Below are 22030 nucleotides of genomic sequence, written 5' to 3'. Positions count from 1 at the left end.
ACCCTTGAAACATCTTTCTTGTGAAAAGTGCCGGGTGGCTAACTACAGGGCACGGCAGGTAACAAAGCACATAGCAAAGTGCATCAGACAACAGCAAATACAAAATTTTTAAACTGAAGAAACCTGCGCTGTCAAATAATTCTCTTTCATTTCACTCACCGAGAATATTTTCATGCCTCATCAGGACAGTCTGGTAGATTTCTGTTTCTCTGAACCAGCTGGCCTCCTCCATTGTAAAAAACACCTTCACAGCTACCTTCTCGCCACGCCACTTTCCCATCCAGACTTCTCCATAGCGACCTTTACCAATCTGCTTTACCATCTGAATCTGTTTCGCGATGGTCCTTTGAACCTGTGAAAAGCCAAGATGGTTACAGCCCGCTCCACAAAAACCTTCTGCATTCACCTCCCTCCTCCTGTGTCTTGTCCCATGCAGCAAGCCCAGAAGAAAGGGGAATTTGTGGACATCATGACATGGATTTCATCCACAACCGAGATGCTTTCGCAAGATTTTGAAAGAAAATTAAATAGAGTCCAATGCAGGGAGTTTTTCATCTGGCCCAAGCAGTTGGCAAGATTTGGACAAGTACAAATTTGAGGTCTCTTAGTTTTGCCGCCATTCATATTCAAATTTCAAGCAGCTTATTGCAGCATGGTTATTGCAGTGTCTGAGTGACTATGAAACCATAGGCAATTTATGTAATCCCAAATATTTTTTGCAATCTTGGCTGACAAAAAATGATCAAAACCTGATTTTAAACTTTAACTTGGTTTGCTTCCTTTGTTATCCCTGGGAGGTCCAGTGGAAACCACCAGGTTAGTAATGTGGAGCAGGACTGCAGCATGAACATACGTCCAAAAAAGAATTCAAAACCTATTATGTAAGGTCTATCACAATTTATTTTGGAAATAAATCTCTGGTTTTCGTATTAGACATATTAGACAAAGAAGAAAACCATACAAATGCAAAGCTATTTCAAAAGTCTCAGCTTTCTTCTTCTGTCATTTAAACAGAATCCCATTTTTTCAGTCCTGCAATGTATTATTAGACTTCCAAGATGGTGGCTTCAGTGCCATTATTTTTGATTAGCATCAATGAAAGCCAAGAACAGAAATTAGCCTTATTTTTTTAAAACTGATTTATACTCTTTTATACTCTTATATAGTGATTGGACAATAGTTATATTACATTGGAATTTTGCTGTAACATTTTGTAATGTCATTTTAGCATTGTTGCTTTCTATTTTACCAATTTTAAAAATGCATCCTGAACAATAATGCAGTTATATCAAATAACTTAATTTGTGCAAATATATGTAATGGCATCATAAAGTACATGGAATTACAATACTTAATGATGAAAAGTTCCTTATTAAATTACATTAAGAAAATGAAAAACACATTTCTGTTATGGGTTTTCAGGCGGCAGAATACCAAGTGAAGGGCCTTAACCTGGTTTCCTCTTGCTAGAACTGGTCAAACGATTTCCTATGAACGATTTATTTTATTTTAACGAATTTTATCCTTTCTTGAATCATAAACTTATTATGATTTCTAAAACAAATTGTTTAATCAAAATTGTTGGGTGAATTTATTTCATAAACATGCTGAATGTTCATGTGAATCATTTACACTGAGAGGGGTTGGGGTCTTTTTTACTTTTCTTCAAATCTGTGTATTTTGCTGCTTGAGCTCTGTGAGGGTAGAGGACCCAGGTAGGGTCCTTTGCTTCCTCTCCCTGACTGGAATCAAACAAATTACCAACTATTTCTACTTTCTGCATTCGGTTTTTCCGATGTTCAGCTAAATGTATTCAGCTAATGCAGATGAAAATTCAAACAAATCAACCTTTTGTAACTTCAATATTTTTACAGAGAACTTCAAACCTTTGGCTGGGATGCAGTCCCTTGAAAAGTAAAATCCATTGGAAGAGGAATTAGGAAAAAAAACCAAAACAAGCGTGAAAATTTAGAGATCAAACTGTAATTCAGTAAACTCTTCATACAGACCATGGAAATAACTCTCTCCACAGTCAAATCTCCCTCCCCGATTTCGCATGTGGATTTCACAGGGTAACAGCTTCGCCTCCATTTCTTGCTCTGTCAAGGCCAATAGGGCTCCCTTTGCTTGCACAGACTTGACTGAGCATCCTGGTTTGTTGGCTCAAAGACTTTATGTACAATTTACTGTATTTTTTTTCCTGGTTTAAAATTTGATTGGCAGCAAACTTTTCTGCCAGAAGAACAAACAGATCAGGAAAAAGAATGCTTTCTGAATGTCAAAGTCTCAATAAAATCTTGGTTAATGCTTGGTTTTGGTATAATATTTGTACCCATTAAAATAAATATTCTGCACAGAAGGAAGACATTAGTGTTTAGCATAAAGTGACATTTTTGTAATAAATCTGTGGCTTACTTTCCTGAAATAACAACTTTGGATGTTTCAGTCTTTGCATAAGAAATAATACATTTAAAACCAAACTCTTTGACAATAAAGTCTAGAGCATTATTGCTAGGCACTTTCTATAGACTTGGTTCAGGCACGGGCCCAGAGGTATTAATCTGTGCATTTCCAGGGAGTCTGCAGCAGTTGTAGCTGTCTGAGAAATGCAGCAAACATTTATTACCAAGTGCAAGGTTCATTATAACTCTCATTTTTCTTATCTTCCACAGAAAATCACTACTTAAAGGGAAAGTCTGGGGGGAAAAAGTATGCATTTTCGTAAGCAAAGAGAGAGGGGGGAAAAGTGTCTTCAGGAAGAGCACTTGGTCAAGGGGCTGCAAAGTCTCCAGGCTTGAGAGAGCAAAGAAGAAGACTGGCAGAAGATAGGATGGTTTCTGTTTCATTTATAAAAAAAAAAATTCAGCACTTAATTTAAATGGGATTCTAAGCACTTTCTCCTGCCATAACAAATTGAGTTTAGTCGGATTTTCGCCAACCACTCAGTGTGTTGCTTCATTTTTAAGGAATTACAAAACTTCCGATTTTATTTCTTCTTTAGGGTATAGAAACAAGATGTGTGGGCAAAAACCAGATAGAAAGTATGTGGCACTTGGAAACAGGACAACATCCGCAGTAACAGGATCAATACGAACTAATAGGTTTGGGAGACAGGAGGGACACTGTCTCTGAAAAATGAAAATTAAATCTAATTCATTTTCTTAGAGGCAGTGTTTTAAATAAGTAACCTGGCTTTTATTTTTCAGTGCTAAAAAGTGACAATGACCCCCAGAAAAAAAACCCTGGTGAACAGAGCTGTTTTGCCACAGAATGTGAAACTTCTGCCTTTCCAGCAGGTGAGCTCTGGGGGCTCAGTCATCCCAGAGTCAGTTCACAAATAATCCCAAACTGCATTCCCCTGCCTTTAAACTTGGAGATTACTACACTACAAGGAAAAATAATTTGGTCTTGACTTCTAGATGCAAAGTGAAGTTTACACATAAAAAGGCTGCAGGTTTGAGGAACTACAGTTCCCTTTACATAAAGACGAAGTGTCGGTGTTTGAAATGATTTTGTGTGTTGCACATAAAAAGCAAGACAGTAAGATCAGCGGGCCAGATGCTGTCCTGCACACTGAGGTAAATCCTGATGAATTTCTGTGAGCTCTGTTAGCCAGTACTTACCCAAGGATATCTGAAATAAGAAATGACCTGAGTAAATGAGTAAAAAAACCCCTAAGCTTTTTTGGCTTAGTCTACATGAAAAAAAGTCTCCTGAGTCTAACACAGCTGTTCGCCGGCTTAAATCCTTGTCGTTTCTCAGAGAGGAAAAAATACCTAAAACAACTGAGGACACATAAATATAACTTTTGTGCCTCATTTTGTCTTCTCCCTCTATTCATTTTTACCGTTTAAACGTGCATTAAAATAACATTGTTTCATTACCAGGAGAGGGAGCCCGGAGCCGCTCCCTGAGCTCTGGGACTGCTCGATCAGATCCTTCAGGGACTCTCCAGGGGGGATGTAGGTCTCATCCTGCTCCAGCCCAATGCTGTAGCGGGGCCGCGTCTCCTGGCGTTTGTACCTGCCAGTTTACATGGAAGTGAAATTAGCTTTGAATACAACGGACACATGTGCAATGAATAATGCACATCGTCCTTCACGTTTCCTTCATTTACAGACTCACAGCTTCTTCTGCTTCCCAGAGGAAACTCACTGCCCAAATTTTTTATTTTTAGTGACTGTTTTCAGCATCAAAACTGGAAGTATAAAACTCAAAGACCACGCAATCTGGTGTAAGTTTGCAAAGCAATCAAATGTTTTTCTTTCAGAAAACACAGACCAAGTAAACAGTTTTATTTTACTGACTTTAGTGGATCTTTTAGGAGCCAGAGAAGGTAAGGTCATGGGATCTGGGACTATTTAAAAAATGTGACAAATTATTTAGACATAACGTACGTAGATTATGATAACATTCTAGACATATTTACTTACATTCCTGTATTCCTCTTTTTTTTATGATCAATTCTTCACAATATAAACACATTTAGAAGCCTTAGGTTTATTTACTCAATATAAAATTTGTCCTGTGGCTTTCTTAGATTCGGTAAAGAATAATTTGTGCTGCTGCCTGAATGGCTTTTTAGGATGTTGGGCAAAAGAGGGTATATGAAATACATCACACCGATACCTGTGACTAGCATGAATAAAATACATGCTCTTCCTCATTGTAAAATTACAGTTTCGCGTTTCTTTTCCTTAAGGTCCACTTCTTTTTTAAAAAAAAATTCCTAGGTCTATAAAAAGATAAATGTTGGGAGAAACATTAACAAGCTGGTAAAGTATTCCTTATTTACCTGAAGTAGCAGAATATGATGATGAGCACCAGAAGTATACTGAAAACAGTCGCTGAGATCAGCAGGGCCTTATGGTGAATGTTTCCTTCAGCAAAGTCTGGGGTTAAAAACAAGGAAGGTGGAAAATTTGGAAAGGGAGGTGGTACAAAGTCAATATCAAAGACACAAGCCTTAAAAAGTGCAGCAAGCATAAGGTTGTTTCCTCTCTTTTCTACTGCAGTCCTGTACAAGATACCCCTGGATTCCCCAGGCATTTTGTACATTTCCTCTTTGACCCTGGCTGACCAGGACAGAACCAGCACCTCCAAAAGCCTATTTGATTTTTCAGACGTCACTCAGGCAAAAAATTTGCTTAATTCGCAGTTCCCCATTTGGCTCTGAATGAAAAATCAATTAATACCCGTAACTCTATGTCTTAACCTAAGGGATTGGCCAGGACATACAAAAAACCATTGCCTCTATCTTAAATCACTCCTATTAAGTAGCATCCTATCAGGCAGTTAATATATAGAAAAAATAATAATTGCATTTATCCTAGGAGGAAAGGCACATTGGGACCATCCAACCCATAAAAAAAGGCAGGCCACGAGAGGCCTTGAAAGTCTATTTCCACCACTGCAGAGTAATCTGTCTCTTGGATCCTGTTTTAAACACCTGAGCAGGATTTTTCCTCTCCATTCACTCTACAGCAGCCCTGAGTGCCAGCAAGTCCTTCCTATGCTGGTGGGCAAAACTATCCTTCCAGCAGCTATTCTGTAAAACACTTTGAAAATTAAAGGTGTCAAATAACTTGCAGAAAATGCTGTTACGGAAGAACTATTAAATTGTTTCAGTCAATCTGCATAGGAGACTCATATTCTCCTTTACAGTGTACCATTAATCTCCTAACTTGTATTCTCAGCTCAGGCAAGCAAGTCTGACCTTCGTGCATGTTTCTCTGCTGAAAAACAAAGAAAAGAAACCAAGCGCTATTCTTTAACATCCCCCACACCCCAAACTCTCAAAATTACGGTATTTCAGCACTGCCTTTCCAAAGTTGCTATCTGATATAACGCAAATGAGGACTATGTTTCCTGAAGCTCTCCCGGCCTCGCAGTCTTGGATCTTTCAGACTAATGCCGAACACATCGTAAAATGCAAGAAATCTATCTGTATCGACTCATCCTGGAACGGTGCTATTACGTTTCAGATTTACAAGGGTAATGAGACAAGGAGATTCCAAAGGGACTCTTGGTTTACTGTCAGACTCTTTTATTTGAAAGATCCAGTTTCTCCTTCTGTTTTTGCCCCCAAACTATTTCTTTTCCTTCCCCTTCCCACTACAAACAGAGATTACCAACCAAGGCACTTTTTGATCACACTGATCATGTTTAAACCTGCCATTACCTGCTCCAGGAGCATTAACAATGTAAACATTCAAGACATGGCTGCTGCCTTTGAAAGGGGACACTGACACTGTGTCTATCAGGAAAACACTGGAGCCCATCATTCTCCTCACCACAGCAGATTTCCACCTGGGCTGCCACTCTGAGACGGCTGCGAGCCAAAACCGAGAGCACCCTGGGGAGCCCAGACCTCTCTGGCAAAGGTGATGGCTGCTCGGTAGGGTGAAGGGGTCCAGTTCATGCTTTGTGAGCAGCCATTCCTCTCTACAACGGAGGGGTTTGCAAGAGTTTGAGATGTTGCAGTCCACCAGCTGAGGAGAGGATAAATGGAACAGAGAGACGACACAGTTGGATTTTTACAGCTCGGAGAAAGCTGGATATCTATGGGCAGCAAGGGTTTTCCCACTTCTCAGAGTAAAGCCACGACTGAAAGTGGGCTTTGTGCTTAGCCGTAATGAATGTCGATATCAGGCACAGAGGGAGCAATTCAGGTCTTGCTTATACTTCCGTATGTCAAAGAGCAAAGCCATGGAAGTCTGCACTCTTACACGGACACAAAGTGTTGCACCACCATAACTTGTAAAGCACCCCCACTGTTCATGCCGCCTGTGTGTGTCCAAGTACATACATTTGGGAGAGGAATGATAAAGATGTTGAAATCTTAACCAAATGCATATAATTTCAAATGATAGAAACCCTGTGCTCAAAATAGGCTTCTCCCCTTCACAAGAAAAAAGAAACGCAATTTGATTTTCCCAGAGGGCATTTTGGAAGTGCTGTGTAGCTCTCAAACAGACCTTAGACTCCAACACTGCAAAATTCTTCGGTACCCAAATGCAATTATGTGAAGCAAGTGCAAGGAAAGCATGGAGGATATAAAGGACTGTATCCTCAACTCTGAGCTGGCAGCAATCAACACAGGCTGCAACAGCAGCAATGCTTACACTCCTGTAGTAGGTGATGTCCCCCAGAGCCAGCTATCACAGCTTTAGTAGTGGTTCACAACACACACCATGGGCATGCAACTGGCTCTCACAGGAGAGGAGAATCATTTCCATATGTCTTTATATTTATTTGGCTACATATGATGAGAGGCAATATTGACGATAAGTGAGCTGTAGTCTCACCTTTCAAATACTTCCTGCATTTTCAAAGCATTTTTGGCAGAACTTCATCTGCTTGCTCACTTGAGGACTTCATAAACCCACTGGCATGTGGACAACACGAGATTAAAAGCACGCCCCCATTCTTATACCAGCAAGGTCTGTCTGTTCTGTTGACCTGAGCCAGGCTGGTGCTGCTGGAGACCCAGCTCTTCTCTCCTCCGACAGCTCATGCTGTTCCCCACAGAGCAGCAGGACAAACCTCCCTTTCCCTGCACCATCTTTTGCACCTCCTTGGCCAGGTGGAGGGATGGGGCAACTCAACTCAGAGTCCACTTAATCGTTAATTAAGCTCGTGGGAATTGTGGCGAAGACTGTGGTGGGTACCAGTTGGCGCCATTTTCGGTGATGGAGATACTCTGTTCTTTAGGAAGCCCAACGTTGTGCTTTTTAGTGTTATGTTACTTGGCAACTGCAACGTGCCAAGCAGCAGGGTTGTGAGAAAAAGCAGGAGCATCCACGGAGGCAGCAGTGAGCGATGACCAGGAGCACAGAGTGGGGAGCACAGAACAAACACACAGTAGGCTTGGGAAGCTTCTTACGTACTTTGGCTGGCTGATAATAGCGAAGCTCAGCTTATATTGTAAATGTATACAAAATGTTAAGTTTTAATGTTGTACAAAAATAGCGGTGGGCGCAGGTGTCAGGGGTGAGCAGCACAGAAAGGGAGAGAAGGCAACAAAAGGGGGGTCCCTGGTGATACCAAGCTGCCTCTCAGTCATGTTCCTGTGATTTTTCCTCCTCCACTTGTTCCCCCTCACTTTGCCATCCACAGGACCATGCTGAGGAGTGCACTGAAATGGCCACCCAGCAGGTTCAAGGGAGAAGTCAGCATATCAAAGGGAGAGGAGGTTCCCCTCCCTCCCCAGGTCCCTCCAGTTCACAATGTTACGGTTATCCGAGTAAAAGCTGCAGTGAAATCTGAGGCGTGGAGACTGTGTGCACACATCAAACCCCATCATTCCTCCAATCGTTCCCTTGCCCATTCATCACTAGCTCTACAGGCAGGGAGCCAGACATGGTGGCACCACCACTTCTGCTTATATAGGCTCTAAATCAGTAAAGACATATTTCTCCTTTCGACTGGTCTCAGCCTGCGCTTTCGCTGGCATTTCCAGGAATATCTTTTATTGTTTAAAGCAGAGGTGTTGTATCAGACCCAATTATGACTCTCATTTCCTTAATAAGACAGATGTACAGCTGGGACGAGGGTTTCATGGTTTCTCTGGGATACTTTATCCTGCTATTTCTGAACCAAGATGAGCTCAAAACTTAGGCTTAGCTGTTGTTTCTTCCATCTTTCTCAACAAGCCTTGCTTTGACCAGTGTAATTCTTCTAGCTCCCACTTTCGTGTACATGGTCCTCATTTCTTTTCATGAGGAGGGGGATATAAAACTGACTTTCCAGCACATGCCCGGTCTGCAAAAGCACTCTGAGAACACAAGTTGCTTGCCTTCGTAGATGTTACCTTGGTGCATAGGTTAATTTGCAGTTCAACAACCTCTGACCTGCAGCTGGACACTCTCCCTAGACTCTGTTTCCCATGAGATATGACCTCAGACATCAGTTCATCAGAAGCCAAATTTCTGTTTGCTTTTCAGATGCTGAGGAACATACATATTTTTCATGGAATCCTGGAGGTCAGGAGGTTGCTCCTAGAAGCTTGTTTTTAAGTCTATCTTCTCCTCCTTTCTACTCATAGTTTATTTTAAATTTGATATACAATTCTGACAGTACTCAGTCAATCACAGCCCAATCTAAATGTTCCCAGTAGAAACAATGATCACAGCCACAGCACTGGGCACTGGCAGGAGCATGCATTTTTATGTAGTATTTGTACCTGGTTGTAGTGAAGAACTACAGTTCAAACTATGGCTTTTCTCTTAGCTTTCATACTATGATACAGCAATGACAAATTAAAACAGGCCTGGCACCAAGAATGACAAATTTACTTAAGGTTTTAATAAAGGTGCTGAGTTCAGCCCTGTCCAGCCACATTTAATGAAGCAACTCCTGAGATGTATTTCCACAATATACGATCAGGACACCGGTAGTGCGAGAGCTTATTTCAAACAAAAGTCTTCAGGACATGTTGAGTGAATACATTGCCTTTTGTTTGCCATGCTAAACCAGACAACTTTGCAACACAGAGCAGCTAGAATCCTGTTCCAACTCTATGAAAGTTTTCTTTCAACAAATATTTTCTCTGCTATTTAATGGCTCGGCCACCATGAGGCCCAAGTAACGTGTTATTTACCCCACATACACACAGAGCAAAACCAACATTGATCCTAACAGCTTCTGCCACTACCAGAAGATTGTTTTACTGCTTTCTGTATAAGTAGCAGATAGCATTGCCAAATAACTAAAATGTTAATAAGGCAGATGTCTAGTGTTAGGCATTGGTTCAGTATTTTTAAGTAGGTTTAACATAAAATAAACTCAGTCAGCAGCAAGAAGAAATCATGGCACTGTTTTCCAAACAGAAATTATATTTATTGATATACTAAGTGTGAATAAATATTGGCTTCCTTTTGGACCTTCTCCCTCAGTCCAAAGAACTTTTTAAAATGAAAAAAACCAACAAAGTAGTACATAACTCTTATGCTGGAAGTCAGAATTTTATGAGTTCTCACTGACTCAATGGCTTGCTAGTAAACAGTGAAATATTTACATATTACTCTCCATAGGCCTGATTCTGCAGCCCATCTGTGCAGAATTTCATAGGCACGAAGGGAACAGTTTACATGCACGAAGGCTTTCTCTGAGCATGCAGTTGTGTAAGTATCTGCTGTTTGCATAATTAAAAGTACATCTGCAGACTGATCTGGATTTTCAAGTAAGATCGCCACGATTACAAATTCTCCTGCAACCCTGAACTGGCTGGCAGACTAAACTCCATGCTGACCACCACAAATCTTGGCCATTGCTGCCAATCCCAAGAGTTTATCATGTATTAATTTACACTTAACTAGGAATACATTTTTATAAAACGTATTCTGTAACATCCAGCCAAAATAGTTTCACCAGCTTTCAGATGTTGATGTTTAAACAAACAAACAAAAAAGCTAAAACCTTCTCCCAGAATCCACCAAGTTAATACACGTCCATTTGTTCTCAGAAAACAATTGAAAAAAAAAATCAGTGCATGAGTTCTTACTCTACATCCTATTTTCAGCTACATTTTTCAAGCAGAAAATCCGCTTTAGTGATTAGTTATTGTCCTAGTGCTGGATTATCAGATCCTTTAAATAAGAGAAGCTTAATGGACTTCAGTCAACTTGGACTGACTGATTAACCACTGGGGATCTGGTCCCAGCTGTGTGTGGAGTTATGAACAACAGCAATGCATATTGCAAGGACTACAAATAGGATTCAGTTTTTATTATCAGGCTGTAAACATACATGGCACAACTAACCCAAGTCTTCGAGAAGACTTCTGATAACCAGCAGGTCTGTATTAGGACAATATCACACAACTCTAATGCACCTGGTCTTCACTGCATGTATGCAACATGAATAATAGCAACCATCAGCAACCACGGGTCAAGGCACCACTCTTCATGTGACCTAAAGGAATTCGGCAATACTGTTTAATGCAGTTTATCTCTCCAATTATGTGCAGGTGGAATGGGGTGCTTTGATTGTGGCTTTGTTTCTTCCTGAGCCACAAAGAGTAACAGCAGGAAAAGATCAGTTTGGGACTGGATTTACTTCTCCTTACCTCGATTTTTCAGTGGGGGCAGTGTAGGGTGAAGGTGTTTGTTACAGTAATCCTGGCCTGTGCAACATTCAATAGATCTTCTTTGGTGTGGGATAGGAGTGTCCTGCACGAAACAATTCGACAAAAAGCAAAGTCATTATCTGTGTTGTAAACACACAATGTCATTCTGGCACCTGAGAGAAAGATGTGCTTATCAGCTGGACTGCAGTCAGTTACAGATCTCTAGGATGCATCGAGCGAGGATATCTGTCACTGAGCACATCCAGCAACATTTCAGCTAGATCATCAGATTAATTCACCCCTAATGTATTTCTGTTGGTGCCCTAGTGCTGCAGAAGGGACTGATTGACTCTAGTGGTGCAAGACAGAACTGTGAAAGTCACATATGTCCATCAGTTAGACTTACATTACAAAAATAAGTTGATGTGGGTATTCAAAACAGTTTAGCTAGAATACTGCAGGAATTACTGTGTGGACTGATTTAGCTGCTGCTTCTGCTCTCATGGGAAGCTGGGTAAAACACCTTCCATGGACCTTGATGGTTAGACTGTTCCTGTACTCATAGCAAATCATTTAAAGTTAATGTTAGGAAAGGCAAACACTTCAGAGCCACCTTGTCTCATGGCCCATATCCCTTCCATTCCTGCAGCAAGACTTGCTCTCCATCAGGTGAGCATTGGATGTGAAGGGAATATCTGGCATCAGAAATCCAAAATCAAAGTGTAAACCCATGTAAGATATAAATGTTGCTCCAGGCCATCAAATAACATCCTAAATAACTTTAGCTATCAGGAAGACTTAAAAGAATTAGACTACATTTCTCTAAATTCAAACTTCCTCCGAACAGTCACATTACTAGTAACAGCTGAGCCAAACCCAAATACTTAAGTTATTGTAAGAAGCTGCTATAATATCATCATCTGGGGATATAAATGCACTCCTCTCAGCAATCAGTGCGGAGCAACTATCTGCCAAATGGACAGAAGTGAAAAACAAGGACATAGTAATATCTGTTGACTGCACCTTAGCTGCAATCTCTCGAAAAGCCAAGTGACACTCAGGCAGCAAAAGCCTTCTTACCCGACACTGGAAGTCTGAGCCCTCTAATCCGAGACATCCCTTGGTGACTAAATGTCCCCCGGACTCATCTTCTTCTATTATGGTGAAGCAGTAGCCATCAGTGCTGAGGATTGAAAAGGATGCATCAGGAAAAGGCTTTGAAGTGGGTATAGTCTTAAAAGTCTGTTCCTTGCAAGGCAAATTTCTCTTTAACAAATCAATGTACTGAGGCAGGCGGGAAGACTCAGGGTACCCAAAGCAACTTCTGGCAATGCAGTCCAACAGCTGAGAGTGCTAAGGACCAGCTCTTGTTCACATAAAGGACACTCTGCCTTGGACTTGGCACACACCTTTCCAACATTTCACAGCTATAAAACCCACTAACAAATGTCTCAATTCTCTGCCTATAGTCATCAGTGTGTCAAGACTTTGGAGAAGAATAAAAATGCAAGTATCAGTGCTACAGCAGGTCTACCTTGCATGGGAATATCACATGGATATTTGCACCATGGTGGGGGCCTGAAAAAGCCAATTTTTTTGAGATACTAAACATTAAATATTATTAAAAGTGATTTGTGATTCCTGTTTTAACCATATTACAAACTGCAACACTCTTGTGTATGAGCCCTTGAGTTAGCATCAACACCCTTCATAACTGTTTACTTAGGTTATAACCCTAAAGTGATCTATTATCTTCCATTTACAAGAACATGCACCAGGGAGGACAAGTATCCTAACATATGGCTAGATGGTGCTGGTGATAAATGTCCTTCCTCCATGAGGGTCAAATGCCTGAATCCTTATGGAAAGAAGGGGAGGAAGGTGCAAAAAGGGTGGCTCCATTTTACTGAGACTGCTGTACATTAATTTCTCAGCACTCTGAGGGAGACATGTAACATGTCTAAGAAATATAAATTGAGCGATTTGCAGGAAGAGGATCCAAAACCAAAGAAAGAACTCTTTAATATAAGACATTTAAGTCACATTTAAAAAATTCTGTTATTTCCTCAGGAAAACAACACTGGTTATTATGTGCAATGAGTATTTTTCAGAAGAGAAGAAACAAACTCGGTTACAACAAGGAAATAAAAAGAAAAAAGGATTAGAAAATTTAAACAAAGCAAAATTTCAGGTGATTTGCTCCTTACTTGAATAAAGGGGAGTCTAACAGAGCAACAACAGCAAAGGCAATGAAGATGTAGGAAACAAGAGGCACAGCTACACATATAGGAGATAAACACAATTTGTAAGTATTAGCTACACGACAGAGATGCTGGATAGGATCATGTCAAACATTTGCTGCGGCATATTCTTATATCAGTGGTGCAGGGTCTAGCCACAGTAAGCTTATTACTTCAAATAATAATCTATCATGGGTTATTGACTTCTGGATTTGAAAAGTAACCAGTTGCACATTACAAATGACTTTCTCATAGAAGCGAGCAATGACTTCCACCCTTCTTTGACATTGCGCATACGAGCAAGGCAAAGGAGACAGCAACCCTTCTGGGCAACAACCACCTTGATTTCATTGCTGAAGCTTAAGAGATAGGAACAATAGGATTGCCAAGAAGAGAGACTGTAAGGAATCCATTAGAGCAGAATATTATATTAGATTAGATTAGATTTTATTTGTTTGCATGGTGCCTTTGATTCAAAGTAATGAGTAAGTTTAACCCAGGGGACAGAGCAACCAAACAATAAATTGCAATCAAGTGAAACACAAAAATGAACTCCACAGCTAACGGTGCCCAGCAAAAAACAAAACGCTCAGTTTGCCCAAGAAAAGCAGGGGAAGGAAAGTTAAATTGTTTGCAGAAGGGAAAAAAGAAGCCAGAAAGTCAGCAGTTTAATTTCATTTTTTTCTGACTTGCCATGGGACTCTGATTTTTAGCTCATTTCTGAAAATTAAATTCAGGCTCCTCGAGCACTTTAGACCCTCTGAAAATTTTACTCCGAATTTAAATGACAAACAAAATTAGATTGCATAGAGCAAAACAGAAAAGTTATAAAGCTCCAGTAATAAGGATAAATCACGTTCCTTACAAACAACAGAGCAATGAAGGAGAAGTGTGAGACAATTAAAAATAGCAATACTGAGCAGAATAAATGCTTGTTTTCTCCTCTAAGAAAAAATAAACCAGAAAGTTTTCCTGCAATATAAGAACTCATTATTCTATTGATTTCTCTTTTCAGGTGTTACGGTGAGAGGCAGAAGCAACTCTTCTGCAAAGAAAGCAGCATTTCTTACCTGCTCCCCTCAGCCTCCAACCTCTTCTGGTTCACAGGATGTCAGATGGACCACATGCTGCAAGTAAAGGGCAGGGCATATCCCTGCTGTTTTATTGATTACCCTACCTCCTACCTGCCTATGGTAGAAATGAAACTGTTCTTACTAGTATCACAAGTCAGAAACATGTCAGGTAGTCTGCATCTTATACAATTTTACGTTTATTTTGGTGACTGCACAAATAGAAACGTATGTACATTGCCGATACATGCAAAGCAATACGAAAAAAACTATTCACTTTCTAGCAAAAATTTGTAGCATAGATCCATTATTTTCTTAAACTCTGTAATTTTAATTCTGTGTAAATTGATTCTGCAAATGGTGTCTAAAGAAAGAACTCAACCTGATGATACTGAATACATCGGGCTATACAACCACTAACCTCCTCTACTAAAGCATCATCTTACTAGACTATGGTGCAGGAGAGTGATTAAATACATTTTGGATTTGCTAATAAGCACAGATTTGGTATGTCACATATTTGCCAAGAGTGAATTTTTACAGCCAAGTCAAATGCCAGGAAGAGAGAGAGTTAATAGCGGAAACACTGACAGACACGGATGTAGAAGGTGCTGCTACAATTACAGATTACCAGAAAGAAAGAGGTGATCGTAGCTGAGACCTTTAGTCAATGTCAGAAGAGAGGAACAGAGGCCAAGAGCTTTGCAGCTGCTCCCGCAGATGTCCTCCCTGGCCAACAGCCATTTCTCACAAAAGTTGTGATACCTCAGCTACCAAAACTTGACCGCTGAATATTTCCTGTCCTGCTCTCTGTGAGCGATGCAGCCAGAGGTGGCAATATATATCTTGGAACAGCAACATCTTTCCCTCATTCAGTGACTGTCACAAGCAGATGGGTTAAATAACTTGATGAAAAGATTCCTTATCTTTAATTTTATTTGCAATTGAATCCATGTGAGTATTATTATTTTTGTCTCCAGGTTTTGACATCAGAAAGAGCATCTTTTCATTACCATCCAAGGTAACATGACAAGTTTCTACACTGTTTTAAAAAATGATCAAAAAACGTTAGATTATATTATGTAGAGAAACTGAAAAGTTAGTATTCTTCTGTAAAGAGTCGCTGAAAGAATCTAATTTGAAAATTGGCTGACTCCCAATTTGCCTCTAATTCACATATTTTGTCACATCCTTCACTTAAGGAAGATGCTGAAGGCTACATTTAACAAAATCCCGTCTTTGGACACCATCCATAAAACAAAGAGCCACTGTAAATGTGTTTAACGCAGGCCAGTTTTCCCAAAAAATAATAGAGTTAGTGGCTGTGCATCAGAGAGTAACAGGAAACCAAGCGAGAAGAACAGCACTACACAACTGCTGAGCCAGATGCACCTTTAGATGTTTGCACAGCCACTCTGAATGCAAGGGGAGACACACAGGTGTGACAAAGCAAACAACTTGGCTCACGGTGGGCCAAAGCTTCTGGTCACACAAGTCTCCGAGGTGGTGATGCTGGTCCTACCACATGCTGCTGCACTGTGTGGCACCTTTTGGCTCTCTGGGTGCTCAATGACGACCCTACAGTGCTACACGTGGAGAGAAAGGAGGGTACCCAACGCATCCTAGCAGAGCATCTTTTTCTGTATCATATATAGGTCTATCAATCAATAGTATCTCTATGCTACCTGCCCATACTGTTCTCCCAGGACCGAGACATGATCTGGCCCACCAAATGGGTCTTGCATTGTTCTACTAAACCGCAACTCAGATCAAACAGTTCTCCCTGATACATGGGGTTCACAATGCAGAAAACAATTTTCATCTGTTTTGGAAAGCCTTAGAAACTGTCCAGGCTTCATGCTGAGTATGTGAGATTTGACAAGTCTATAGACCTGATAGCACAACTTGGGGTATGGCAACAGCACCAAGCACGGGTACCTCTGCATTTTCACCAGGGGTCTCTAGCAGCTTTCACTTATGTGCTAAATCCATCTCAGTAGGTGTGAGAACTATCAAGAAGTAAAGAGTAAAAATAAAACTATTCATTTTCCTCTTTTCCTTTTTTCTTTTATTCCTTTGTCTCCAAAATTTAAACACAGACCAAATGTTTTCATTTGCTTGACCTTAAGTTTACCCTGCAGTTGAATTTGTATGACGTAGTCGTGGTTCTCAATCCTAGAACACACTTAACATGGGTATTTGCTGGTTTGGAAATTTTTTTTGGTATAAGTAAATTCAATATGCAAGGGAAATCTCAGGTATTTTAGCACTTTCTGCACAGTAACACCAAAGTACTCCTATACACTAAAAAACGATCTGAGAGTAATGTAACAGGTCTCAATACAGAGAGATTGGACTCGCTTTATGGTTTAGCATCAGGTTTATATTAAAGAACTAATGGGCAAGCCCTGAATAAAACTGAGAAAAAGTAATTTCTTGGGTATGGTTGGAAAGTGTGGGAGGGGAACTTTGCATTTCAGTTCAAGCACTTGGACTGAAGTCACCCACTGAGGGTATGAGACGTACAGCCCTGGCAGAGGGGGCAATGAAATACTGGAGCTTGTAAGAATTTGCCTCTGTTGCTCTTTGTTGTTTTTTTCTTTTGTTTTAATCATCAAAAGGGACGTAACTGCCTCGCGTACAATCCTGTATGAAGAATTACATTAAAAAATGAAAACTAAAATAACTGAAAGGCTAACTTGTAACATCTCACCATAGCTCCCTTGTTGGAAAATGTTTGACTTTAACCTAAAAATTAAAGTTACATAAAAGAAATGTTGCCTGAACTCCGTGCTTTGGCCCATTCTTGAAGTCATCTTCTTTCTACATTACAAATTATAAAGAAAATTCAATCCTATCATCTGGAGGACAGGAGAATGAAAATAACATTACTCTAGTGAATTATCACCTCTGGTAACACTGAAAAAGCAACTTAATTATTTTATTGCTTTAGATAACCAAAGCTACCTCAAGACACAGTTGGGCAGAAACACAATCAAGACCAGTAGGCAACACATAAGAAATTAAACTCTATCAGCCTGATCTTTAAAGCTGTCAGCATTTATCTGTGAATGGAAAATAGAGCACAATGAGGCACCTAATCAGCCTCTGTCTTTACTGCAACCCCATTACAGTCAAAGCCAATTAAGTCCTACACTACTTTTTAAATATGCAATTAATTATGATTAGACACAACTGCCCGTGCATGCACTTTGTGCACACAAAATGTGAAACGGAACAGTAAAACAAGGTCCTGGTTGTCTTCAAAGCAGCTCTGAGCTTTCTTACTGAAAAACTTTTACAAATCGCACAAATACTCAGAAAGAAAAATAGTTTCACCAGGCTGCAGGTTAACGCACACTTTACAAGCAAGAGATTGCAAACTCTCTGCAGATATCTTAATTGTCAGGGCCCTAAGCACACTAATGAGCTCTAATTTCCTGGAGTGGCCCCACCTGGGACTGCCACCCCACTACACACCCCCTGCCCAGGAGGTCCACTTAAGCTCAGGTCCGAGGATTAACTCTACCCTTGAGTTACAGTACAGAAGTTCCTGTCTCCAGTCCCATCTCCTACCTGGATCCAGAACCCTACCAGACCTGTGAAGGCCCACCAAGGGAGATGTCCCTGTCTGCTGTATCCAGGTACCCTTGGGGAAATGGGGTCCTGGTGGGTGAGGATGTGGCTGGCCCTAGCATAACTCTCAGCTCCTGGCCTGGCTCCCTTTCACTGTGCCCTGACACTAACCCTCTCCTGATGAGATGACCCTGTAATGGCTCTTCCAAAATTTGTTGTGCTTGTGGATTTAAATCACACTTTAACTAGAGAGACTGCTTTTCTGATATATAGAAAGTAATCAGCATTTTAAGCTGTGGTGTTATCCTTAGCTCCCTAAAGTATTACTGGACTTAAGCTGTGGAAGTATAAAGACAGGGAAATTCTGTATAGGAACAGAGCCGGCTGCTACAGGATTTGATACAGGTGCAGTTAAAGTATATTGTGTATTTCTAAAAATACAATTATGGAGAGGATTTTAAATGGCCACCAGATGTCCTCATTTTTATACAAACATTTGGAGTACTTGTACTACAGGCAGGATCTACACTTTAATAGATAAATACCTGTGGTAGCAGACCAAAATCTTCAGGTGGGATGGCAGATTGCTTTTTATGATAAATTTTCAATGGTGATTGCAATAGGGATAGCTATTTTATTCTGAGATGCTCTCCCACTGAACTTTCAGAGCCCTCCTTGCTCCTGGCACACAAAAGACTCCCCTGCTTTGGCGAGAGTCGTGACAGGGACAAGTCCCTGATGCTCTCCAGAGCCCAAGCCCTGGCCACAGATGTGCTCGGTGAATTTCTGGAGTGTCAGGGCTTTGCCAGGCCCTTGGGAAACCCAGCATGTGCTGGCAGATCTACTGCAGGGCTGGATGATCCAAACTCAACAGACCGACAGAGCTACCGAGAGATTTGATTTTTTTAACATAAAATGCAAAAAGCTTTTAGTGACTACATCTGAGGGAAGACGATAATTAATGCAAGAACTTTTAATCTGGAACAGTGCATCTATTCTACAGACAAACAGTGCGATCAATAGCGTTTGAACTCCTATATGGGGAAATCTCCTTTACAGCAAGGTTCAATGAGAATTCCCGAGTGCTTTAAAACTATGCCAATACTTGTTCAGGCTGGGATGAAATTAGAAAGTTACTGCCTGACTTCTAGGATGATGAACACAGGGGAAACTAATAATCCCTACTAACCTGATTGGTCTTGATCAAGTCCTTTGAAACCTGGTCTCAACCCAGCCAGCTAACCAGGGACCTGGTAACTACTCTCCCAACATCAGATTTAGGACTCTATTCTCACTGTAATGTACCATTTCACTTTTCATCCTTAATTCCAGCTATGTAGTAGAGAATTTAAGAAGCAAAAGATCACGGATGAAGGGAAAACAAGGGGTGTTGTGTCCTTCGTACTCCACTGCAGCTCTCACCCCAAGGTAAGGGGAGCCATAGCAATGATAACCATCCTGAAAAGGATTATTGATGACACGCCATGAAGGCAGGATATTTCATTTAATTTAACTTAAATTTCTTGTTTTATATTATTCCAAACTTCCGCAATTTTTCACTTATACCAGGACAAGTGGCAAGGTGGAGAGTGCTCAGGTTGGGATGGCACAGGATGGGAAAGAGAAGTAGCTCTGGATAACATGTAAGGTTTTTGACTGTTTCCAATTTCCTGAACAGAAAAGTGAACAATATTCGATGGGTAAATTTCAGCTTCAGTTATTACTTTGATGTCTAAATTGAAAGTAACAATTGCCACACAAGTAGAACAGTCAAGCCTGAAACGTGCAAAGATTACAAAGACAAAAGGAGGCATAATTCTGTGTTTTATTACTACTTAACTGCCTATCCCTGTGCATTAACAGCTAAAACTAAGGTTGATATTTGATACTGTAAGGGGGGCTCTGAACAGAGTTTCTTTAAAGTATCACAGTGAGGGAAAATGCACAAATCTATTTAAACAGGACATTTACTCATAGCTCCCGGTAACATGAAAAATACTTAATGTCAATGATGTCTCCAAAGCAATGTGTGTGCAACAGTAGGCCTACCCAGCTGGGGTATGAACCTTGTGCAGTGGGTTCCTTAACATGGATCCTTTTGTACACCCTAATTCTTGGATTTAAATTCATCTGTAACTTCCCTGTTACTGCGTGTGTGAGACTGCACGTGTGAAAGCAGTGGCTCTCGCTGGGCAGGAACAGGAAACAGTCGATTCGCGCTGCAGGGGATCTGCAAATTGATATCAGAGCAGGGTTTTACAGCTTTTTAAGCTGACTGCCATGGGACAGCAGTCAGGTCTAACTTTGGGCCAAAGCATGGATTTGAAGGAAGAAGACAGAAAGGGGAAATGGTATTTACTGCTGTCACCAAAACTTTGATACATTTCAGTGTGAAAATGCAGGCTGAGTAAAATTAAGTTAGGCTACAAAACAACAGTAATCAAAATCCAACAAAGCAATCAATATCTTAGCAACCTTAGGCTTTCCGCATTCACCTTTTTAATGTGCTGCCTTGAAGTGCTGACATGATGTTAGACCGTCTCACCTCAAAGAGCACTGCGTACCCAACCATCATGGCCAGCTGGGCTCACATTTATGCCTTGCTTTGATGCTTCTCGCATTCCCACAACTCCACCAGGCTATAGCTGATGGTGAGTATCTCCAGTATCTCACCTGCTCCAAGTCAGCAGAAAAATTGAAGTTCCTCATGTGGAATATGAAGAGCTCAGCCCTACCTTGCTGCAGATAAAGCAAACTTTACACACACACCTCAAGCCAAGACAGAGGCCTTTGACCACTATCCTCATTCAACAGCAGTAGTATGTGTTCAGCATGAGCTGCTTTTGGGTGGGGGGACAGCAGCTTGGTCCCACCACAGGTACCTTCAGTCACCTCTGCTGCTCCAGGCAGTGTCAGCACAACACAAACCAAGGCTGGCCTTCAAGGAGACTGTGCACAGCTGGACATGTCTCTCCCCAGGGGAGGCAGAAAGGTCTGAGGAAGCAGAGTCCCACCCAAATGAAAAGTCTGTAGCACTCTAAACACAAAACTAAACAGAATACTACAGCTAGTAAACACAAATACTCAACACTTCACCTCAAGAAAAAGACCACTTGCCTTTTGGCATAAAAGCTAAAAAGAAGAAAATAAACAACAAAGCCTTGATGATCTACGAAAGATAGATTGGCTATTGCAAAGACACACACTAAGAGCAGAAATACTCTTCCATAGAGAAGGATTATTAATTTATAAGCATTCACTTCACTGACATTTCAATATATCTCCATTAAGTCTCATCTCATTAACTGCATGCATCTTTAAAAACAAACTCCTACCTTCAGAATATTTCATATGCAATGAATACATACAAGTATTATCTAAAACTGTGAGGATGTAAAGACTGTAACATAAAAATATAAATATGTAGCTGATATCTAGGTAAAAATTACCCCGACTTTCAGACACAATGTACAAACAACTCATTTACATGTTACTGCTTAAACAAAAACTGTAACACCCAACTTGGGACTGCTGAGCTACCACAAATGAGTTTTCCCATGTTTCACCACCAAATATCCACCCCACAGACCTGCAGGTGCTGTTGACAGAGTCCTCAGGACAGTGGTGGTGGCACTGACAGGACAGCTTCTTCTGCGGGGGGGCAGGCGCTGTGCTCTCGCCGTCTTCTTTCCTGGTCTCCATGCTCAACTTGCCAGAACTTCGCAAGGGCATGTTGGCTAGAAAATCGGCTGTAAACATAAGGGGTGGAAAAAAAAGAAACAGTTCTAGGCTGGATTGCAAGACTTGGGATGGAAGCTTTATAGTATTTCTCCCCATCAGAATTTGAGAAAGTTATCTGAGCAGGGTGTTCGATACAGAGTATTTTCTGTGGAAGCCTCTGAAAGGGTCACCACGTTTGAGGCTTACTGGGCCTCAGTGGCATTAAATCACAGGTGCTGATGTTCAAGTTGTGCTGCTGCCACAGAGATAAGTTGTGCTTTTCAGACTGCAGATCACAGCTTTTCTCTTATTGCATTACGCAGGTCAAATCCTTAGTTACACCGCTGAGCTTTCTT

At 40.8% G+C, this 22030-nt stretch overlaps 1 protein-coding gene across 1 annotated transcript; it reads right to left on the bottom strand.

Annotated features, from left to right (window-relative positions):
- Positions 1-159: 159 nt before the first annotated feature.
- Positions 160-21698, bottom strand: LOC104535664 (bone morphogenetic protein receptor type-1B; the record flags this gene model as incomplete). The annotated part of the gene is made up of 6 exons (XM_010188500.1): positions 21544-21698; positions 12149-12251; positions 11069-11171; positions 4796-4892; positions 3885-4023; positions 160-352 (listed from the first exon to the last, which is right to left on the bottom strand). Coding segments are annotated over exons 1-6 (778 nt in total), but the record flags the coding sequence as incomplete, so codon positions are not given.
- Positions 21699-22030: the final 332 nt, after the last annotated feature.

Source organism: Mesitornis unicolor, unplaced genomic scaffold (genome assembly GCF_000695765.1).
Source record: "Mesitornis unicolor isolate BGI_N332 unplaced genomic scaffold, ASM69576v1 scaffold39817, whole genome shotgun sequence".
Lineage (NCBI taxonomy): Eukaryota > Metazoa > Chordata > Aves > Mesitornithiformes > Mesitornithidae > Mesitornis > Mesitornis unicolor.
This window is presented reverse-complemented; position numbering and strand designations above follow the sequence as displayed.